A 19,695-nucleotide genomic window follows, 5' to 3' on the forward strand; every position below is an offset into this window, starting at 1 on the left:
ACTCACTGGAATCTCACTTGGATTTTATTTTGTAGGATGGACAGAAATTAATTCTAAAGTATGTATTAGATAATGTTATGGATCAAAATATAAATAATTATAAAACTGTGCTTGCAGGGGTTTTGTGATGTTATGTATGATGGTATGACTTCCTGTGTGTGTTCCTGTTGTTGCTCAGGTTGATGAGAGCTGCTACTCTCCTGCCAGATGGAACCACATCTGGTCCAGCTCCTTCCCGGAGGCTGAGGTACACTCTCCTCCTCTGATCTGTCACCTTGTGCTGTGTGTGATAGTCACAGCCATGGCTGCTGAACTATAAAGATGGACACATAAGAAGTTTTCTAATAAAGTCAATTGTTTCATTGTTCTGGTGCCTTTATCTGTGTCCCTGTTCCAGTTTTTTGACAGGGTGCTGATGCTCTCCCAAAGGCTTTATAGTCTGCAGGTAATAATGCCCGTCCGCTGTTTATGTTCTCTGTGTAAATGCCAACATAAGCAGTCAGTCAAAGTCTATTTGAAACATGTGGTATACAGTGTTTTGTGTATTTGAAGATTAATTGCTTCATTTTCATGTTATTTTCCTCCCTGCCCTGCCTCTGTCTCCAGGCCATCATATCCCAGCAGGACAGCCACATCGAGCTGCAGCGGGTGTCGCTGGCGGAGCGTGCCGGCCTGCCCGGCCGCCACCGAGGGAACGTGCTCCTGGAGCAGGAGAAAAAGCGGAATCTGGCCCTGCAGAGAGAGGAGCAGGCCAGTTTCCACAAGCTGCAGTCGCAGCACCGGCTGGAGCAGCAGCGCTGGGAGAAGGAGAGGGAGAGGCACCGCCAGCAACTTGAGGCCACAGAGGCCAAGCTCAGACAACGGGAGGACGAGTGCAAGCGACTGGAGGTGAAGTGCAACTTCCTGTACAGTTCTTCATGTGTCTCCTTTAGTCTATTCCTCATTTGCTCATTCCTTTTTTTTTTTTTTTTTTTTTTTTTTTTTTAATAGGACCATCTGGTGAAAGAGCGGGAGGAGCTGGACAGGCAGAGGGAGATGTACCAGCAGGACCTGGAGAGGCTGAGAGAGTCCACCAGAGCTGTGGAGAAGGAGAAGGAACGTCTGGAACACCAGAGGAAGATCAAGAGAAAGACAATCGAGGTGGGATATTGTGATGATTCACTAAAGTTAAAAAAAGAGATGTAGTTTAAATGAAATGTAAATGTGATTTTATAAAAACGTTGTAGTTAAGAGAAGAATATTTAACTTTACCTCTTTCTTTCTTTGTCTTCTTCACTCCCTCATAGCTTCTTTTTCTTTCCATCCTGTTCTCTGGACATGAATTCTGTACCTGCCCTTTTAAGCGACTGGGTTGTCACTGAACTACTGAATACACAGCACATTGATACTGCTGAAGGAATCTGTGCACTCACTTTCATACTGAGGTGTTTTCATACTGATTTCATTTGCAGTTGCAAATTTCAGCCTCAGCATGCAGACAGTCTTAGCAGCTCCAAATTACGTCAGTTTTCTTTATGTCACGCCTTGGCCTCTCTTCTCCTAATCAAATCTCCTCACGGTGGTTTTCCTGTCTCATCATGTGCAGAAATAACATCTCAGATTGTTCATTGGTCTAAATACTGTTGCAGTGGAAACATACCTATGCTGCTAAACGACTATTGGTTCCTGGATTTAGGTCTTCTTACTGGTTTCCGCTCCTTCAACCTGTTTCGTAGATGGGCGTAACGATAAACATACATCCAGCTGACTGCATCTCTAACCCCTCGACCCAAAAGGTGCACAGGGATCAGTCTTTCTCTTCACCTCTCCTTTCTTCTGTCCCCCACAGTACAATGCGTGTCATTGTTTGAGTTTCATGGGAGAGAAGCTTAGAGAAAGATCCACCGGCTGTAATTTCATGCTCGCTGCCAAAAGACCTGTTAAGGATCTACAGTAAAGTTACTTAATATCAGACTTGAGTGGATTCAAAGGCCCGTGTCGTCCCAGTTTTGGTTGATTGACATTGTCTGTGGAAGCTGAGGTGAGTTCAGGGAAGCTGCACCATGGGAGGTTGTAACTTGTATCTGACAAACCAAGAAGATACTGCTGCCAGTTTTGGTATGTTTATCAGATGGTGGGTCATGAGGAAACATTTCTCTGTCACAGTGAAGTGAATTTTATGTCACAATATCAATATAGAGTATTTGCTGGAAAGTCAGTTTATTGGCTGAAACGTGACACAAATTTCTGTTTTTGTGGCTTTTGCCCAAAAGCAACAGCTTTTGGGTAATTTTTTAAACAAGTAAACTGGACTTGAAAACCACGAGAGTGTAATGACCGTTAATATGGGCTCTACTATCTGACACGCCTAACAGTGGGAATGTTCTCTCTGACTAATGTTCCCATGTATGAAAAAGCCACAGCGTTTCATCTCAATGAGTCATTGTCTTTTTTTCTTTTTTCTGCGGGTTAAGAAAGAGGAAGTAGATTTAAAGTATATGCACAAACCGGATTGGCATTTTCCAAGGACTGTGAGAAATCACACGGGGAGCAGTCTACCAGGACTGAACTGCTGATACACATGCTCCCATACACAGTGTTTGTTTCTGACTGAGACTGATTTCAGTGACGCCATTAGTCCCTTTCTGCTCCCATTACTTCCTGGTTGGTGCTTCAGTTATCTCTGATTGGCCAGAGCCACTTTACCTGCATACCAAGCTGAGTAACTGACAGATGACACAATGCTGTCCATTCAGGTCCTGTCATGTCCTAAAAAATCTACAAAAATCTTCTCTTTTTTTTTTTTTTTTTCATTCTTTCCATTTTTCATAGTTATCCATCTGCTTTACGTTTCCATATCATCTTCAGACAGTCTGGCTGCTTATCTTCCATTCATTTTTCTGTGTCATTCCAAACATTTCCTGCTAGGAAGATCTTTAGACATGCTTGTATGTCTTTAGTCAAGGCTCCAGCTCACAAACGCGACCGACTGACATGAGTTATTGCTCTTATCATGTGATTATAGGGTGCAGAAAGCAGGGTTTTGACTGAGTTGCACCTAGAGCACAGCAGCGACTGTGAGAAAACCACAGCCTCTGGTCTTTAGATGCAAACAAACCTCTGGTAGAGTCGTGCAGTTGCTCTGATGAGTAATGCACAGACCTTAACTGGAAACACTGTGGTGGATGAAGTTGCTTCAGGTTGTTGTTTTGCTACATGAGCTACAAGATAAAACCTGAAGCAGGTCAGATGTGGACCACATCAGCACCCCTCTAACTCCTGCCCAGAATGTTTGTTTTAGATCAGTTAAGCAGGGTGCTTGTGTGTTTTGCACACATGCAGATGTACTGTATGAGTTGCAGATAAACAGTTGGCTCTGCCGTGAGACTTTCTTGGCTGATGTTCTGGGAGATTTGGAAGTGGTTTGTTCCCCACGTCTGAATCAGACACATCAAACGATCTTTTCATCAGCTGTGACCTCGGGATCCGTTCCAAACCTCAGGCCAACCTGATATCAGCAGACATTTAATCACCAGCACCCAACATTAAGACTCATCAGCAAACCCAGAGAGCTATGATTAGACCTCATAAAAGAAAAAAGACAGGCCTCCATGTGCCCATGTTTGTGTATGCTTTCTTAATGTGCAAGTGTTTGAGCAAGAGCAGAGCTTGCTGCAGCATGTCTTGACTTTAGAAGACTTTTCTTTCATGTGCTGTCTCACCTGATCAGAGTTGGCCCTTTGATAAGGAATGCACTGGGCTCAGTTTGTATTGGCTCTGACCCAAGACGGTGCCTCGGATGCACTTGCACAATAGTTCTGACACTGTAAAGTCATAAAGCGTGAACGCAATGGAGGCCTGGGTGGCAGTTAACAATAGAAAGAAGAACTGCACAATAGAGCGAGAGACAGGGAGGAATGAATAAATACATACATAGAAACTGGGTTTATGACTGCTGGGAAAGTCTTCAGAGGGAAATTCAGTGATGAAAAACCACATCCATGGCCCAAGTTTCAAAGTTTCAAAGCCGATTTATGAGTTTGGTCCTGTGGTCTGTAGAGACCCCCAAACATAAATCCTTACCCATCAACACCCTCACCATGTACTCACACACCTGTCTGTGATTTGCTTCTTCTACGATCAGCCATTAGTTGAGAGCGAAGACACAACACTGAGCTGCAGGGCAGATGTTCTCTGTGCCATCTGTCAGTGTAGCTATTTCCACCTCAGTCACAGACTGTGTTCAGTTTGCTTTGAACCAAATTATTGTCAGATTACTTAGTCAAAGTTAATCAGTCTAGAAAAAAGGCATTTGCATGCAGGCTGCATGTTGCACTTGGGACTGATACGGTTTTTATGATGTATATTTACATAATGCTTTTCATTATAAAGTCTGTTCTGTTTATAATTAATGAATTAAGTGTTTTAAGGCTCCACGATTATATTGATTATTAGTGCTGTTGATCTATAATCTGCTGATTATGGATCAGTTGTTGGGTCTGAAAGAAAACTGACACAATTTCAAAACATCACATGTCCAAACCAAACGTTTTAAACCGGAACCATGTTCAGTTTACTCCAAAGATAAACAGGAAATTCTCACATTCAAGGAGCTGAATCATGTACAGTACTTTATAGATAATCTTCATTTCTAACTTATTGAAATAGTTGCTGAATAATTGCACATCTACACTGATAAAATCACAAACTAATTATTGCAGCTCGAGGGTAACTAGGCCAGACAAGATTCAACAACCAGCATCTCTTTTCCCAGTGTTTTCCATTGGGTACAAGGGAACACATTGTGCGGTGGTAGTGGAGATATGTATGATTGTGGGAGTATCCAGGCAGTTTTGTGGATGAGAGGAACCTGGCTGTATAATTAGCTAGTCCAAGCCTGTCATTAACAGAAGCCTCTGGTAGGGAGCCAGTGCTAATTGTTTATGTGCTGTCAGTTAAGGCTCTTTGTGCTGTGCTGCTTCCTCACGGTTTACTGCCCTGGAAACCTGCTGTTTAAGCCGTTAAAGCTGATCACCTTGTTCTGGAAACAATAGAGCATCTGTGTGCTGAGATGAGTGAGTGCTGGAGGGGGAAAAAGATAGGGGGATATAGGGGAAGAGGTATGGAGGCTTTCCCACCGCAGGGCCCCTCTCTGCCTCAGGTCGTCATGCTCTGCTGTTACAGCAGGGTTAGGGTTAGTCTCCAAACACACACACATGGTCACGGTCACATGAGTCTGCTCTTCATGCCTCATAACAAAAACAAGTCATCGAGCGTCTCCATCACCTCAGGAAGTCTTCTGCAGAAAATGTCAAAAGCCTCATCGCATATTATTGTGTGGCCGTGGAACAATGCACAACCAAAAATCATTGACATTTTTACACTTCAGATTGTGTTTGTAACTTTTGACTAATGGTCTTCTGTAACACATTGTGCCACAGTGTTGTCAGGCTTAAGCTGGGAAAGCTGGAGGTACAGTAAATCTTCCAATAGAGCAGTGAAGAGGTGCTTTTTATAGTACATGAGGGATTACTAATGCATACAAACACTTCTATTGTTGTAGAAATCCTCCTGCTGTGGTTCACTGAATGCAGATGAGATGATGTTGACTCTGCGTCTAGATCATCCCTCCTTCAGTCGAGTAATCAGGTGGACAATGCAGTCAGTGTATTTACCTACTGATGTCATCTGAGCCATTTTCTTGTTCTGCTGCTTGTCTGACAGGCCAGTTTTGTTAGACACACCTTGATGTGCACAGAGACTCTTAAGGGTTTTATGTTTCTCAGCGTGTGTGTGTGTGTGTGTGTGTGTGTGTGTGCGTGCGTGCGTGTGCGTGTGTGTGTGTGTGTGTGTGTGCGTGCATTGTCCTCGAGCCTCTCGGAGCACATCAAAAGCCGTTTACCAAACTTGCCAAAGTGTGTGCTCAGCAGAAAGAGTGGCATGTGTTTCTGATTCCCTCTTTAGCCCATAAATACCCGGCTCCTCTGCAGATTGTGTTTCCCTAATGACATGGTGTCACACATGATTTTCAGTGTGTATCTAAAACATGTTTATGTGTGTGCGCACGCAGGCCTAATATTACTAAGACTGTGGGGACCAAAATGTGTTTACAAAATGTGTTTACAGTTACATTGTGGGGACTTAGCCTGCCCTGTGAGGACCTGATGCTGGTCATTTGAATTTTAGAAGTGACGACCTGGTTTGATGTGAAGGTGAGGTTGGTTAACGGGTTATGGTTAAAGCTAGTCTCTGGGCAATGACTGTAAGTCGGTGTATATTTCCTGAGGGATACACACAAACATGTTTATTTCCTTCATGTAAACAAACCACAGTGCAGGCAGCTCTCACACACATGCAAACATGACGTTCCACAAACTGAATCTGGGCACAGATGTGGATAATTACAGTGCAGTGCAGTTGGGAAACAGTCCTCTGTGAACTTGAAAACTGAATTTTGATTCTTATGTTATGATATTTGCAACAGGAAGTGACATAGATTCTTCTTCCCCCTGCAGGTGGCCCCTCTGTCTGGGAGTCTGAATGGGGATTTCCTCATGTCCTCCGGCCTCACCAGCTCCACCAGTGTCTCCGACCTGCCCCTGCCCCAGAAGGCCCTGGTGCGTGCCAGTCTGTCCGTAGCACCGGCAGACTATCCAGAGCGCCCCGAAGTGTTGAGGCGGGAGACGGGCTCTTCCACTTTGCCGCTGAAGACCGAGGTGCCGCTCCATCTTTTCAGCACCACCAACCAGCAGCACAAAGCGGTCGGGGTACAGCAGCAGATTCCCACCAAACTGGCAGCTTTCAGCAGCGGGAAAGGGAAAGGAGGCAAAAGTGGCAAGGCTTCACAACGCACCGACAGCACAGGTGAGGAGTTGTCACCCAGCCACGTGATCAGGAAAACTCTGATGCTAAATAGTCACAGGTTTATTCCACATATATCAGAATAACTAAACGCTGAACCCTGACACATGAGAGTGTGTCGCTCTTTAGAGGATATGTGATACAGTTTGATGTGTGGTGTCCTGGTACTTGTCTGTGCTTGTCTGTGGTCACATTTGTGAGAGAGGAGTGTCACAGCAAAGACAAGGTGGAGTGTGTTCACGTCTGTCTACCAGTGAAATAATTTAAACTTACTGTTCATTGACGCTAATATTAAAATAGTGCAGCCTGTTTGAACTTTGCCTTGATGTTTCCTACTTACTGTTGTAGGTGATGTTCATCAGTGTAGGATTAAGTTTTAAAATGCATTTTTCTTGCCCGCTGTCCCTGACGTTAAAGCCATCTGTGCCTGATGGGATTTTGATCCGATCAGCATCTTTTAAGTGACTCATTAGAATCACATTAAACTGGGTCAGCCCCCTGGCACATCAAATATTGGGCCGAGCGAGGTGAGGCAGTTCCAAATTGCAAATGCAAAGTCAAACTTGACAATGAAATCCCCTTCTGTCTTTGTCTCTTGTTTTCTTTTCTCCCTCTTTCTCTCTCTCCTCCTCCTCTTTGTCCATCTCTCAGCCTCAGTGGATACGAAGCAGATGCTGTCGCTGAAGCTGTCCGCCCGAGACGATAACAATGCCCTCAAGGCCAAGCGCTCTGTCAGCCCCCACCAACAGCCCCCGCTGTCAGCGCCTTCTCAGCCTCTCTCCCTGCATCACCACGCTGGTACTTTTGTGTGCGCGCGCACACACACACACACACACACACACACACACACACACTTCCTCCTTCACTCTGCCTGGACAAACCCAACACTGTCTGTCTTTACCTACTGCATTATTAAACTTGGTTCTCACAGACATAAAGGATACACATTCTCAATCTGGGCAAACCCAACCCCACCCGTCATGTTCCCCTCTAAAGCTGCATTCATGGCAGCCTCACCCTGTGTAAACACCTATCACTTCCACATGCCTCACTGTGATTAATGGCAGGGTGTACTGCTGACACAGACGTTTTAATACTTAAATCCTGTCTTCACAATTACCACTGACAGAAATCACTGGCAGGGTTTCATGAGATACACCGCACTTTGGATGAGTAAGCCCATCTGTATTACCCAGTGCCTGTGGTTCGTACGCTATTTTTAGAGTTTGGAACCTTGTTATACCTCTAATGGTCTCTTCTTTATGTGTCTGATAGATCTACTCAGTCCTCCAGATAGCGCTGGACCAGACACCCAAACCACCTCCTCCGTCATCACCGCCCACCCAGCAAATGTTCAGAAGCCCCCCATGCCTCCCGCGCAGCCTCTTCCTCAGGCCTCCATGCAGCCCCCCACCCTGCCTCCCCACTCACAGAGTGCTGGATCTGTCCATGTGCAGCCCCAGGTCCTGAACACCCAGGTAAACCATGGACACAGCCACGGCATACCACCCCCGTACAACGCCACCTCAGAAGACACCACTAAGGAGGATGTCATCTTCTTCTAGACTCCCAGTTTGCTGTCCTCAAATCGAGCCCTGATGACAAAAACAGGAAACAGTTAAGACTATAATTAATTATGGGATATCCCCAACTGACCACAAGACCCATTATCAGGAGCCACGTACACACAGTAACGTGATGTAGGAGCTGCAGTGGCTCAGAAAGAAAAAAAATCAGAACATTTTATTCAAAAAAGAGGAAAGTTTCTTTTTATTTAATTTAATATCTCAGCTGGCCGACCTGTTTGAAGAGGGAACCTTTGGCAAAACAAAGGCTTTTTGTAACATGTGTGAAAAAAAGGTTTAAATGAAGTTACACCAATCCAAAGACATTAGCTGTAGGAAGTGAAGGCAAATTGACTGAAAGGAACAAAGTGGCAGATGTGAAAAATGATCTGGTTCGTTGTAGGAGACTCTGATCAGGCTCGATAGCGAAGCCTGAAACTTGATATGAAGCTTTGGCCTTAACAGTCTGTTTCTACTGGACCTGGAACCACATGAAGTGACTCAATGGGGACTCAGAGGTGACCCAGCTCTTAACACATGAAGACTCTGCTTGATATTCCATTTGCACAGTGTAAATATGTCATTCCCCATTTAGGGATGAACTTTTATGGACAAAGTGTGGGAAGTTTTGTTGTACAGTTAAAATCGTGAAGGTTCGTTTAGTTTAGTTTTGCTTTTTCGTTATTCTTGGCTAACGTTGTGCATCACATGGTTAATGTTTGTCACTGCTCGTGACCTCGGCTGGATTTGGTCGTCACGTTTCCCAGGCTGTTGTGTAACAAAGCTCCATTTCAGTTAAGGGAGAATTCAGCTTTTGGCAAATTGTGCTTTTTGCAGCTCACCCAGGCTGAGGCAAACTCAACGATACCTTTCTTATGTCTTATGTCAGCAGGAATGTCAGTAATGCATACTTCAGGTCTGTTCCTGCATCTCAGAAGCACAGGGGGTAAATAATGTGTACTCCCTAAGGACTGACATTATTTCCTAACATTTCCAATAAGAACATACAATTGCATTTTAATTTTTTATTGTTTTGACTGTGGCAAAATTTGATGAAAACGGAGCAAGTAGGTCAGCAGTACTATGTGATACTATATAATTAGCCTTCAGTGTGTGAAGGTTAAAGGTATGTCTCTCATAGCTGCTGCTATTGAGCCCGTTCAACACCCAAGAAATTTGTTAAACCGATCAACTCGTAGACCTCAAAGGGCCTCGATGAATTTGACACAGCCTGGGTTTCATTTTCCAAAACCTCTAGAGAAACATTTGAGTCTGGACCATAGAGCACAGTAGCATTCATGGCATTTCACTCTGCATGATTTAAGCATCAGTACAGAGCAGAGACAATAGAACATGTGGGTTCACAGGACAGCACAAGTAATAATCACAACTATTTAACACAGAGCTAAGATGCACTAATTGAATCATTATCATCATGCTGGTAGAATTTGGGATTTTGCACTTGTTGCTCCAGTAGAATTAAGGCCTCTTAGTTATTCCAAACATAAACTGTCAGACAACAAGGTCTAAACATGTGTAATGGATCACTGGGATGACACTGTTTCATATCCCTCAGTATTGGTTCTTCTGAAATGGCTTCTTTCTTCCTCCGGAACCTTCATAACCAGTGTGGACATGTTCAGTCTTCTAGAGACTGTCTGAACATAAAAGCCAGGGCGCTATGGAAAAACGAAGGGTTTGGTCCTAATGTGAATCCCAAATGTAAAGGTTCATGTGATTGACAAGGTGAAGAGTGTGTCACTGCAGTTTGGATGTCTGTCAGAATAGGTGACAGTGTGTTTTATTGATTTGCTGATGACGTTTCATTAGCTGGTACTCAAAGCTCCGAGTTTAAAAGGTGCAGTGGTTCTGCAGCAAAAAGGACCATCAGCTTTTCTCAAAGATCGTAGTCTTTATTTTCCTTACAGAAGACAGATGGAGATGTTTATCCCATGTATTTTTTATGTATATACAGAAGATCCCTTTAAAATCACAAAGTAGTTGAGTAGTTAACAGAAGAGCTTTTTGTCTTTGTCCAAATAAGCTGGGCTGTGAGGTTTGTGTATATTCTGGATATTGTTGTAAGTACTGTATGGGATCTGTTCTGCACCGGCTGCCCTCTTCCTACACTTTCTCCTCTTAGATCTTTGACCTAATTCAGTGAAGTGAACCTGAAGGTTTGCCATTTAATCTCCTGATGCGTATCGATGTAGCATTGAAGCCGAGGTGCACTGTCTGCCGTCTCTCTCCTGCGACCCATCAAGATCACGCAGCAGGCGTAAAAAATATTGTGCATCAGTCGGTTTAACCAAAGAGACATTCATCCGACTGGGCTCCTTCCTGTGCTTGTGTATGAAGGATAAATGACCCTGTGCTGGTTGTGTGGTCGTCCACAAAGTGTCAGTACTTGTGTAACGTGTGTTTACAGCACGTTGTCGTCCAGCTCCCATCCTGCTCAAGGTCTTAAATTTCCTGCTTGGCCAGATCATGTTCACCAGTGACTCATTATAGACAGAGGAAGGGGATTATTTCGAGAGACATCTTGAAAGTACAGACAGTAAAAGGCAAACGGGTATATTTGCTTATAGTGGCCCCTCCTGTCCTATATGAGCTCATCTACCACTGTATTTACTGTAAACACACCAACTCTTGATCATCACAAAGCACCGCGGGCTATTAATGTGCATGTGAACGTACACGGTGATTTTTAGTGGTGACAAACCCATAAAAATGAAACAATCCCAAGTCAAGTTTCCTTATTTTCAACCGTCGTCCAGTCGCCGTCAGCTGAGCCAAGCCAGTGCTTAAAAAGTGAGAAGTCTTACTATGACACAACAGCTGCTGAGCTTTCATGCTACTATGTGGAAGCTCCATCTGCTGATAAAGATCATGTGATTTAGTTAAAAGCTTCGGACGAAACCAGCAAATTAACCTCGAGTTGGGATTGTTTCCAAGTGTTCATTTCCATGTTCGTCTGTTTTCCTGGTACCAAGTGTTTCTTTTTAACTGATAACTAATAGTAAAAATGGTGCAAGAGCCCTTTAGTTCTGCTCCAGGTACGAGACTTTAATCTGTGGACTGTCATGGACCTCAGCGGAGAGCTGCCTGTTTGGATCTGATCCTGAACTCAAGTCTTAAATGTTGTTTTGCTGTTTCTGAGCTCTTTAACCTTTCTTTCAGTCAGTCAGTCACTGTGTGTGCGTGTGCGTGTGTGTGTGCGTGTGTGTGTGTGTGTGTATTTGCCACAAGAAACAGTGGAAAGCTGTTTCTAGTCTCTTTTTTTTTTTTTAAACACACACTCACACACATGTTGGACCTGTAATATGTAAATAATCTTGATCATGTTTTATTTCCTCTGCCAATTTTACACTAGTCACTTTGGATAGTAGCATACTTGAAGGGGAAACTGAATCAGACGAATGTTTATGATGCTTGTTGTTATTGCCTGTGGACTTTTCTTTACCATGAGCTGTCTAATGACATTTGTAGCACAGAACTGATTTTTGTACCATTTTATTTCATTCACTGCAAGACATTAGAACAACCTGTGGACACAAACTGCTGCCTTAGAGAGACTTTAGTAATAAACAGACTTTAGTAATAAACAGACTTTTCTTTTAACTTGACAAACACCAGCTTGTTGTTTGGGTTGGTGCATGTTTTGCTCATTGGTGTTCAGGAAAAGCTAAATGAATAATTGTCATTGTTGTAAATGTGAACTCTCAGTAACCACCACATGGACACGTATCATATCACTCTCTGTCATTATGTAGATTTATATTCACTGCTCGTCCAAATGATCCTGACCACCCAATTAGCCAGCCGCCTGTCTAGGAGGCGCAGTAACCGTGTTATTGAGCCCGTGTTTAGACGACCTAATAACAGTCTGCTCCCAGACAAAGCACTATTTTCAGGTGCCGTGGTTGTGGCTCTTCAATCCCTCCGTAGACCTCGCTAACAGCAGGCCTGCTGGTTCCTGTGTTATTGTCATTCTGGTGGGAAGATGCTGCTGTAGTGGCCAGTTTTCATTGTCTGCTGTCATTAGTGGCTTCCCTCTGTCTCCTCTCAACAGTTAATTTTCCAGGCTGCTTCCCCCTGTGGAGGGAAGCAGCATTGGACTGTTTCTGTCTGTCTCGTTCCTTTCACTGCTCTGCCCTTTGCATGTCGCCCCGTCTCTCCCCCTCTCATCGAACGTCTCCAGGCCTCAGCTCAACCGCTTTCACAGCTTGGAGGCGTTTTATTTAATGCTGTTTGCAGGAAGTCAGGAGTCTTGTCTGTTGTTATTCTGTGTCAGAGACTGGTCTCGCCACAAAGTCAAACAAACAGATGCTCCGCAGAGACACGTGCAGACGAACCTCCCCGTAGACACATAAACACTTAACCAACAAATCTTAACGCTAGACTCAGTGTCAGCACTTGGCTTTCATCTGTTTGGCTCTTACATTCACATCTAACAGCTTCCTGGTAGTTTGGCACCATCCAGGTTGGAATAAGCCGCTGGGCCGTTAAAACAGTTGAAACTTAGGGGTTCGCAACCTCGGAGTAAAGCAACGGCTTCCTGTGACACTTGTGGGTTATTGGTTGTGCCAGTTTAGTACAGAATCCTCTTAGTGGGTCTGAAGTAAAATTCAGTAATTAATAAAAGAGACAATATGAAGAGCAACAAAGAAAAAAGATACTTTCCTTAAATCCTCAGTTTTTGCAAAATGTATTTTGGCTTCGATCGTTTCTTAAATGGAAGAATCTGAAGAGTTTGGGGGGAAATGGTTATTGGTTGATATCACAGACGTGACGCCTGAGACAAGGAGCCCCAGTTAGACTCTTTCGTACTCTAAGAGCTTTTGTATTGCATTTCTGATGTAAAAGCGACATCTGTCAGATAAATGGGCAGTAAAATGTGCAACACGACATAAAGTATCATAAAACTAGAAGAGGCAAATTGTACTTATGTAAGTACAGTAAATGTACTCGGTTTCTTTCCTCCAGTAACTACAACCTCTGCAACCTCAGCTTGCTGTTTTATCATACAAGCATGTGCTGAGTGTTTCATTGTTCTTGGCCGACACAAAGAGCCTTTTGTTGTCGAGACACAAAGTGGACTCTTTCATATCTTATTGCTAACACCCGAGGTGATTACAGGAAGATAGTCAGCAGTAAAACATCTCTCAGCCAAACCTGCTTACACAACCTCCATGGCAGGCTGTGGAAAATACATTCTGGTAAAAGAGACGCTCGATAAGACGTTTTGATCTTTTTCAGGCTGTAGCTGTTATCAGTGACAGATAAAGAGCAGTGTGTGTGTTTACACCAGTATGCGTCTCCTTGGACACCAGATATTTCCCATGGGTTATGAAGTGTGAGAAGTAAACTTGGAGTGATTTCATGCTCATAGTTGTGCTTCAGTATTGTTCCTCCAACCTGCTGCTCAACTGATCTTTTATCAGCACCTCTCAGTGTGTGTGTGTGTGTGTGTGTGTGTGTGTGTGTGTGTGTGTGTGTGTGTTAGAGGGCCTCTAAAGAGGAAGGTTATGGCAGCATATGTCAGATCAGGTGGACAGGTATTGTTCTGCCGGAAGAGACGCTGCAGGTGAATTGAAGAGGAAGTGCGCTCTGTGCTGACTCGCCCTTTGTGTTCACAGGATTTGCATTTATCTCCTCAGCTGTGTCCTGGTGACAGGCTGGTCAGTCCAGTTTCATTCCCCAGTGTGTGCACTGATCACCAGGCATCAGACCACCACCGTGACAGGTCAGACACATCTACCACCACGTAGCCACAGCTGCTGCAGATAAAGCCTGTCGTCTGTTCTCCAGTAGTTTGAAGACCAATAACCAGCACTTAACATTTTCTAAGCTGACTCTCTGCATATTAACCACCATTGTCTGACACGTTCAGGACCTTGGAGCATTTTCCACGATGCAGTATTGTTCAGTGTGGGAGGTCTCTGTGGCATTTTCAAAGAAGCAGAAACAACTTCCTTCGTACACACACGAACGCACACTCATGCACATTTTTAGTACCTAAAGTCAAATGCTAGTGGTGCCAAGTAAAATACCATCCTGGCAGCCAGCATGGAAAAGCCTCTCCATGTCAGAATGTGAAGATGTGGGCAATTTAAGCTGCTAAGCTTCTTCCTGGAAAGGCCCAATAGGAGCTTTGTGTAAAAGTTTTTTTTGTTTCTGACAGTCTGTGCCAAACACCGGAGCATATGTGCACGGCTTTCAAGAAAATACATTTATATCTAGAGTAGAAAGGCCTAGAGGAAAGCCTTAAACCCAGACAGCAATATGAAATGAATCTAAAATGAGTAAACAATAAGCTGCAGGCTCTCAATCAGGTGCAAGATATGCTCTTTTGTTGTGTGCACTTGTATCAGCCCGAGGTGGTGCACTTCACTCCAGCACGACCCTTTCAGCATCAAAAGCAGATTTAAGTTGCATTGTCTGTCTGTCTGTGTGGTTTGGTTCCTTAAGTGCTTCTGCACATAAAATCCACCACAGTCTTTGTCCCTGATGGGCTTTTTTAAAGTAGCATCAACTGATCAAGGGGCAAATTTAGACAAGCTCAGCATAAATGGACATAACGGTGTCCAGCATACAAAACAACGACGTACAGCTCCTCAGCACGCCCCTTTTTTCATCTTGGAAGAGCGGCAGAACTCATCACAAGTGCACTGCCGCTCTACAGGGGGGATCTAGACACAGCCTCTGATTTAGGAACTGGAACGGAGCAGCCGCCAGCCTCCCACCAGAGCTGGCAGGCTTGGGTGGCTGTCTGGCTGCTGCTGATGGGGTGGAGGAGGGACGAGGGAGGAGGGGGGGAGGTGGACATGGGAAGACGTTGCCAAAAGAGCAAAAGGCCACTAACTGCTGGAACATCAAACACCAGAGTCAGACAAAGCTGGGTGGGACAAAAACAGCAACGCAAATATAGAACGTCCAACAATTTACAGCTTTGTAGATATGCTCAATAAAATGTGTCCTTGTTATGTAATGTAAGTTTTATCATCATTAATACTGACACATTAACACACAATCCACATTTTACTGTTGGAGCTGACTAGGGTGGAGCAAATTAATAGATGTGTGTATTAATGTTGGATTTCAGATGATACTGAATTTAGTTTAGAGCTGTGTCGTAAAATGAACAACTGAGAAAAGAAAAACACAGAGAGAAAGAAAACTGAGCGTGACGAGCAGCTGGAGGACAGATGTTTGTTTCCGCTCTGACAGACGAAGATACCAAACACACGCCACGCACGGTTAAAAGGCTTCAGTCATGTGCTGAGGTCGGCATCACCTCTGAGGAAGCCACTGAGGTTATGCAACAGAGCAGCTTTGCCAGCCCAGTGAAACGTGCACACACTGTAAATACACCCAGCCAAATACACATACAGCATGTTTGCCTTTTTTAATTCATGGGTCTCACTTCAGACCATTAACATGTCAAAGATTCTTGGCACAGGGTTGAAGTGCATTAGGTGGGATAATATGACAATGTGGCACAAGCTGCAATGAAAGCTCTGTCATCTGCTGTGGTTTGCACAAGAACCTGTTCCACCACAAACAAAGGAAGACTGTGCTATTGTTCAAATACACCAAATCTCTTCCTGCCTCCTTTTCTCCATCTCTGTTCATTACCCCACCTCCCTGTCTGTCTTCTAATTATCCTTCAGGCCGCTGGGAAAAGGGACCGATCAAGAATTTTTTCTAAAATAAGAGCAAACCCCCCTTCAGTTCATTGGCCATTCTGAATTATGCCGTCATAAATCTCACGTGTTTTGATCTCGCTTGTATTTCTAGTGACCCAACACTACCGAGCCTTTGATGAGACGAGACCTGCACTCGTTCAATCACAGCTGCTCTTATTTGTCTGTCTATATGTTTGCCTGCATGCATGACAGGGAGCGTGCTAATGTGGGTTAGTACATCAAGCGTCTGCTGCTTCGTTGGTTTTGTAAAAGCCCCCGTGCACGGCCCTGAACGAGGAGGAGGACGACGCACGTCAGCCCAGACAGAGACAGATGCTGCCGACACGTCAGAGGATCCTTCTATTGTATTATTCATCCTCAGTGTCACATCTCATCTGAAGTGGTCAGCTGGACACGGTGCAACAGAAGGGGTCGCCACACACACACACACACACACACACACACACACACACAGACACACATACACACACACACACACAAGCTCAAAGTCCTCATCAGGCTCTGGATGATGCTTTTGATGTCGTCCTCTCTGAGCAGAAAGGGGCTTTTGACTGGAGAATCTAGAGGGTTTTGCAGCAACGTGTGTGTGTGTGTGTGTGTGTGTGTGTGTGTGTATAAATGTGTCGCTTCAGGCAACATATCAAACCAGCCTTCATCAACCCTCCTCCCCGAGCCTCACTCCAGCCCAACTGGGAATTAATCTCTGCCTATTAATGAGAGTCAGAGGAAGTGTCAATTGTAAAAACAAAAAGGATGTGAGAACAAAAGGCTTCGCTGTGTCTGTGACCAAAAGGAAGCGAAATGAGTCTTTGTACCACAACTATGCCAGGATTGTCTGGAATCTCCGCTGGCTCTGCTCTGCCCACAGTTGTTGCTCATGGGCTACGGTCAGAGTCACAGTCATTGTGTGCTTTTCCTGTGAATGCCCTCGTGTTGACGTTGTGACGTGACGGCTCCTCACAAAGGATCTTCTCCCAAACTGGATATTCTAGATGGGCCTCCCACCTCTGTCTGGACGGGGGCGAAGGCACGGGGAGGGACAGAAATCCTAAAAATGCAAATACACATTCATGAAATCACATCCTTTACTAAAGAAAAATAACATTTAGTCCAGTTGGCTGGTTCTGCTAACAGGGTCACGAGCGTAAACGCTCAGACCTCGATCTGAAGAGAAACTACAACCTGCGTCTGCCAAACAAATGAGGAGTAAAAAGTCAAATATTTCCCTCAGATTTACTGAAGCAGAATTAAAAAGTAGCAGAAAATAGCTCATAATTGTACTTAAATACAGTACTGGAGTACATGTAATTTACTTTCCACCACTGACAGCTGGCTCCATCAACAGGAAGAGAAACTTTTCCTGTTTTAATTATGGGCAACTTGGAATTTGACTCTGCAGGCAAATCACAGTAAAACGGCTCGACGTGTATTTACATGTTTATGCTTCAGTGTGTGTGTGTGTGTGTGTGTGTGTGTGTGTGTGTGTGTGTGTGTGTGTAAGGCAGCAAACACACAGAACTCAGATCATCAAAGGCTTGAACGCTGAACAATCAACTCTCTGGCTGTCAAATCCATTGTGTCCATGCCAGAACCATAAAGTTTCTCTCCTTCCCTCTGCAGTTTGCTGGGTAATTGTTCCATTGTGTAGACAGTGACTGCTGAGGGGGATACTGGCAGGTCTGACAGAGCTCGCCTGTCGCAGGCTCCCATCGCTCTCTCTCTGTCAGCCACAGGTCTTCACTGCACAGACTCACAAAAATAGAAGCTGTGAAATGAATCTGGCAGAGAGAGAGAAGTCAAATGTTGGAACAACAGGCGTTTCACACCGACTGTAATTTCACACCTTTACAAGGGCAATAAACTCTTTAAAGGACCATTTGTACTTTTGAGAGATTTTTCGTACCTTAGAGATTATTTAGCTCTTTAGCTCACATGCTCATCACCTATTTACCTGCATTTTAAATGATTATGGTTAAAACATTTGGCAAATGCACCGTGCTCTTTATTTAAGGTCATGGTATCAAACTGTCCCACGTACAGTGACAAAACATTTCGTAGGGACACACAGTGTGAGCTGGGCTGAGCCTGCAGCCTCTGTATTCCTGTAGAACCCAACAATAGAACAATGATACTGTAATAAATGTGCCGTTATATTAGACACACATACAATCAAACTTCATGGCAAAACAAAGGCGCTAGACTGTACGTGCCCACCGAATAAAACGGACACTTTCATATTATCAGCGTCCAGTGAAAACCATGTGTCTCCAATTTTGGTGAAATTGAATTTTTCAGATAAACTGAAGGATTATGTTTTTTCATGGATTCAGAACGTTTAAAAAGCCGTTTCAAAGCCACAGGATTATCAGAAACACGCACTGCCACATGCCTGAAAACCACACGGCTTTTTCCAGCGCACAAAGCGTTTACATTCAGGAGGTGCACGGTCTCCATAGCTGGCTGCTGGGTCACATGACCGCACACATTTAAACAGCTTCAATTCAAAGTGAAACAGAAAGACCAGCAAAAGCAACAACTGTATCAAGAGGAAAGTGGGTTTACACTTTAGATTTAAGTCTGTTTTAGGATCAGAAAATCAAAAACCTCTTCACCTGATGAAAGTTAATGGCTTTATCTTGTTTCTCAACATGTTGGTGAGCTAAAGAGACGACGTATCGGCAGCAGGTGAACGTTTCCAGACACGTACCAGTGTCTCTCAGTGGCACGTCCCTGTAATTCAGCTCAGTCCGCAGAGGAGGTTGTGAAAATGAGAGCAGATTTTGTTCTGCAGCTGCAGGTCCCTCATTCCCGTTGGTGTTAGCCCACCTGTCTCCTGTGTGCCCCCGCACACACACGTGCACATGTGCACACGCACACACACACATGCACACACCTCACGCTCACACAGCAAGAGACAAGTCAACCTCTGCATTTGCTCCAGTGGTTAGACTGCCTGACTTGCTGTCTCACACTTTGTTTACTCCTCATTTGCTTACACAGTGAGCACAGAAACCTCAGAGCTGCTGCCAGATGAGATGCCCAAAGCCAGAGAGAGAGAGAGAGAGAGAGAGACAGGAGGATGTGGAGACACATTGTGCTCCACCACCAGGACAGACACAGAGAAGGGGGACAACATTGTACAGTAATTATTTACTCCTGGAGACTTGGACAGGCTTGGGGTGTCTTCCTCTGTGCCAATGAAGTACAGTGAAAAACTTAATTTGAAAATGAGACACAGAGGAGGAGGAGGAGGATATGAGAGAGGAAGATTGATGTTTTGATTTGCCATGAACGCTTATGTAAGAGGACACACACACGCGCACGCACACACACACACACACACACACACACACACACACACACACCACACACACACACACACTGACTGTCTATCTGCAGCCACAGACCAGAAAACACATTATTTTTCATCTTCCTACCTGGTGGATGCAATCCAAATATCTTAATTATAACCTGGCAGACTAAAAGATGCTTCAACATCAATAAAATGTTGTGTATGTAGCTACAGTAAACAGAGATAACCCCACCAGGGCACGTTGAACACAATAACTCAGGCAGTTTTT

The 19,695-nt window shown here is 44.4% G+C and overlaps 1 protein-coding gene across 2 annotated transcripts in view; it reads left to right on the plus strand.

The window, feature by feature from the left end:
- Positions 1 to 12,037, plus strand: part of arhgef18b (rho/rac guanine nucleotide exchange factor (GEF) 18b) — a 36,030-nt gene extending 23,993 nt beyond the window's left edge. For both annotated transcript variants that reach the window (XM_026304819.1, XM_026304818.1), the window contains exons 25-31: positions 179 to 247; positions 398 to 445; positions 607 to 888; positions 991 to 1,140; positions 6,495 to 6,843; positions 7,492 to 7,638; positions 8,116 to 12,037. In XM_026304819.1, coding sequence (XP_026160604.1) covers positions 179 to 247; positions 398 to 445; positions 607 to 888; positions 991 to 1,140; positions 6,495 to 6,843; positions 7,492 to 7,638; positions 8,116 to 8,405 — 1,335 coding nt within the window. In that variant the 3' untranslated portion in view covers positions 8,406 to 12,037. The remainder of the gene's footprint in view (positions 1 to 178; positions 248 to 397; positions 446 to 606; positions 889 to 990; positions 1,141 to 6,494; positions 6,844 to 7,491; positions 7,639 to 8,115) is intronic.
- Positions 12,038 to 19,695: the final 7,658 nt, after the last annotated feature.

This window comes from Mastacembelus armatus, chromosome 4 (genome assembly GCF_900324485.2).
Source record: "Mastacembelus armatus chromosome 4, fMasArm1.2, whole genome shotgun sequence".
Lineage (NCBI taxonomy): Eukaryota > Metazoa > Chordata > Actinopteri > Synbranchiformes > Mastacembelidae > Mastacembelus > Mastacembelus armatus.